At 41.8% G+C, this 3907-nt stretch overlaps 1 protein-coding gene across 1 annotated transcript; it reads left to right on the top strand.

The window, feature by feature from the left end:
- The first annotated feature begins 688 nt into the window (after positions 1–688).
- On the top strand, positions 689–2694 carry LOC104422165 (transcription factor MYB20). Its single transcript, XM_010034415.3, has 3 exons — positions 689–1059; positions 1273–1402; positions 1708–2694. The coding sequence occupies exons 1-3, from the start codon at positions 927–929 to the stop codon at positions 2408–2410; spliced, it is 966 nt and encodes a 321-aa protein (XP_010032717.1). The 5' UTR covers positions 689–926; the 3' UTR covers positions 2411–2694.
- The last annotated feature ends 1213 nt before the right edge of the window (positions 2695–3907 follow it).

Genomic DNA, 3907 nt, shown 5'->3' with positions numbered 1-3907 from the left:
TTTAGTCCTGAAATGAAATAGAAGGAGACGGTTGTCTCACGCTTCCAACTCAAGCAATGGACAAAAAAAGGAGGGAGAGAAGTTGAGGTGGCGCTTTCACAAAGGCAACACCGGCAAGCTTGTTAGCATTGTCAATACTCTAATTATGACTTTGAAGCTGATCCTAGATGGATAAATCTTGAAGCCGCAAATTATTTCATTAACTTTAATAGTGTATAAAACAGACAGCACAGTTCCCAATTCCTAAAAATAAAACCGGTGTTCGAGCCGTCTAATATAATTCCCAATCCCAAGAGGGAATCAAACTGACTACATATAGATTTTTTATTTTTTTAAAAAAATAGTAAAATATAAATCAAACACTATCTCGTCTTGTGGCTCTACAAACTGCAACACAATGACTCTTCACTCATTGATATCTTCATCAATATTTTAAGATTTGTTATCATTATGCACGGACACTATTTAATGGAAATAAAGAAGTGACCGATTCCATTAGACTAATTGGATTAGGAATCGATGATCCTTGATTAACCTCATGGACTAGTTGAAACATGGAACGATTTGCTCTGGATGCCAGGGAAGTCAAACACGTGTCGTAAGCCAACCGGCTCCGCCTATAAGGAAGAAATAAACAAAAGAAAGGGCGAGGCACAACACACCTTCGAATAAAATATAGAGGGAGCCGTGTCCTCATCATTTGTTGGACAAGGAGATGATTCTGTGTATATATACGAAGGTGGGGGATACATTGTTCCTAGCTTAGCTTAGTTTTCTCGTTTCGTTCTCCGTCGAAATAGGTCCTCGGAGCTGGTGGCCAGGTCGCTTTGTCCCTGGCTGGTTTTAGCTCAAAAGCTTGTCTGCTTTCTGTCTTTGGCTTTTCTCCCTTTTTCTTCCGAAATTGAAGCTTTGGTCGGGTGTTGAGAATGGGAAGGCAGCCTTGCTGTGAGAAAGTGGGGTTGAAGAAAGGGCCGTGGACGGCGGAAGAGGACAAGAAGCTCATCAACTTCATCCTCACTCATGGCCAATGCTGTTGGAGAGCTGTTCCTAAACTTGCAGGTGACGAACACTCGCAACCCACCACCCCCCATCTGCTCTGCAGTCTCTCTCTCTCTTTCTTCCCACCCTCCACATTTATCTGAAAGCTCTTGTGATGGGTTTCTTGGAGAATTCAACACGTCAAGAAATCCCCAGAGACATTTTTTTCCTGATGATGTTATTTGTATGGTGGTCTCGGTGTCTGAACAAGTTGTGATGAATTAAAATTGGCAGGATTACTGAGGTGTGGGAAGAGTTGCAGGCTCAGGTGGACGAATTATCTGAGGCCAGACCTGAAAAGGGGGCTCTTATCTGAACAGGAAGAGAAACTGGTCATTGACCTCCATGCCCAACTTGGCAACAGGTCAACACTTTCTCTTGTTATGCATGTTGAATCTAGTTGCTCTGGCCAACTCTGCTTGTTCATTCTTTTGCTTCAGACTCTAAATTCCCCCATTTGGGTCTTTCTGAAGATGCAATTTGAGATTGTTCCCGTCATTACATGCACATAGCAAGAGAGACGTTCAAAGAATCTTTCTGCCCCAATTTTACACCAAGCTGGAAATTTATCTACACAATTATGTTTCTTCCCCTGTTTCTAGATTCATTGAAACTACAAATTGGGCCAAATTTTAATCAAGCTTCTTGCTTTGCTTTGACATATTGCAGGTGGTCCAAGATTGCCTCTCACCTACCCGGAAGAACCGACAATGAGATCAAGAACCATTGGAACACTCACATCAAGAAAAAGCTCAAGAAGATGGGCGTCGACCCTGTCACCCACAAGCCATTGGTCTCAAACCCATCCGACCCGCCCCAGAGCCTGCAGAATCATCACCAGCAGAAGGAAGAGCAATCTTGCTCAACGAGTTCAGCCGATGCCGCAAAAACACCATCGGCTGATAATTTCATCGATTCGGTCCTAACCGAAGCCAAAGAAGAAGAAGACGGAACAAGCTGCATGGCAAATGCAAGCCTGCTCGAGACAATCGAGGTCATGGACATGAACAGTTTCTGCACAGACGAGGTCCCTCTGATCGACCCCAGCGACATTTTGGTCGCTTGCCCTCCTTCTTCCTCGATCTCCTCATCTTCTTCCTCGTACAACAACGGCGGCGGCGGCGGGGGCGGCGGCAACTTCATTCAAGAACTGCAGTTTCCTGACTTGGACTGGTCGTACGGTGAATTTGGCAATTCTGGCGACGGGGACAACCAACATAGCAAGCCGTGGGATGACGACGACTTCATCAACTGGGATTTTCTGGTCGGCAGCGTCGACGACAAGACGCTAATGCTCGATCCTCATCCGGTGAATTCGTGCCAAAGATCGGCTCTGGATCAGTCATCTTGGACCAATGAGCTAGTGCAGTAAATGGAAAATCGAAATTCGGTTTTCCCCTCTTCTTTTTGGTGTGCAGTTTATTACATGCATTACGGCACAACAGAGAGAATAAGAAGCATCAGATGATATAGGAGAAGGGGGGAAAAAAGAGAAAACCCTCCTCTGGTGCTGGCTTTCCATTTTTTATTTATTTATCTTTTTCTCCGTTAAATGAGAGAGGCGCAATGAAAATTCCTTGTGTTTGATTCCATCTTAATGTAATTAGTCAGCCATTGAAATTACAAAAAAAATTCTGCTTTTCGTTTCACTTTTCAGACGATAATTTTTGTTATCATAAGATCAAATTCTAATTGCATTTGTCAAGAGGATTTGCTGATCACTTGATGACAAACTAGGAGTTCTTTTAAATAAAAGCCGCGATGATTAGCCGTCAAATTTATTCCTCACTCAACCCACCTTCTTAGGTTTGGGTATATTTTATATGTCTATTGGTGATCTGACAAGTGATTAATTAATATTTTCCCAAGTGCATATAGAAAATTATGTTGATATTTGCTCCCTTTTCTTAATCCCCTTTACTATGTACCAAGCATTATTTAGACGTGTAACTTACTAAAAAATAATAAAATGAAGGTCCAGAAAATGGAAGTGCAACTTTTTGAAAGATATCGGTAAACACTTGGTTAAGTTCTTTTCAATCAACACTTTGTATTTCATGCTCTTATGCTCTCTGTTTTTGCTTGCAAATCTTCTAAGGTTTGCCTTTTCTTTTGAGCACCTTTCCGCTATTAACCTAGCAACACGTAGGCCTAAAATTCAAAGGGAACCATGTGTCACCTTTCCCCATTTTTGATATTGTTATGGCCACGGAGCATTATATTTTCATTTAGGAAAACTATAGCATATCAATCGCCCTCTAAACTTTATTTTGGACCTCACTTTTCACCTTCAAAATTTTAAAAAAATTTCCGCCCATGCCATGGATTTTAAGAAATTATGCAAAACTAAGGTTTATATCACTAAAAACTCCTAACATATATCTTTATAACACATTTCCCTCAAATTATTTATTATCTCTCGAATTAGACAAAGATCCATTGGTTTCAAACCACTACATTAATCACTAATATGATGCGTATTTCGTTTTTTACAAATTGACACGTGTCCACGCCGTTACTTGAGCAGTTGGCGTGGAATCAAATAAATCTCTCTCCCTTTGGTTCTCCTCCATCCAGTCACCAGGGTCGAGTCCAGGCTTTCGGTGAACACGGTACTGACCATGGACCAACAATCGGCCAAGGACGAGATGTTGAGTGTCCATGCCATGGGTGTCCTCGTCGTTCACCAAATCTGCCGGAAAAAAGCCATATTCTTTGAGCTAAACAAAGAAAATGCGTAAAAATCCAAGATGAAAGCCATCTTCTTTTGCCAGGCCAGGTCCTCGTCACTTACCAAATCGGCTGGAAAAAAAACCATCTTCTTTGAGCCAAACAAAGAAGATGCACAATAGATCTGAAGATGAAAGCC

Source organism: Eucalyptus grandis, chromosome 10 (genome assembly GCF_016545825.1).
Source record: "Eucalyptus grandis isolate ANBG69807.140 chromosome 10, ASM1654582v1, whole genome shotgun sequence".
NCBI classification, from domain to species: domain Eukaryota; kingdom Viridiplantae; phylum Streptophyta; class Magnoliopsida; order Myrtales; family Myrtaceae; genus Eucalyptus; species Eucalyptus grandis.
The sequence above is the reverse complement of the archived record's forward strand: the minus strand, read 5'-3'. Positions and strand labels throughout refer to the sequence as shown.

Bases quoted from the DNA above. Each gene is read 5' to 3' on its own strand.
- LOC104422165 (XM_010034415.3), top strand. From the start codon at position 927: ATGGGAAGGCAGCCTTGCTGTGAGAAAGTGGGGTTGAAGAAAGGGCCG. The intron at 1,060-1,272 runs GTGACGAACACT...TAAAATTGGCAG, and splicing joins AGCTGTTCCTAAACTTGCAG to GATTACTGAGGTGTGGGAAG. The intron at 1,403-1,707 runs GTCAACACTTTC...GACATATTGCAG, and splicing joins CATGCCCAACTTGGCAACAG to GTGGTCCAAGATTGCCTCTC.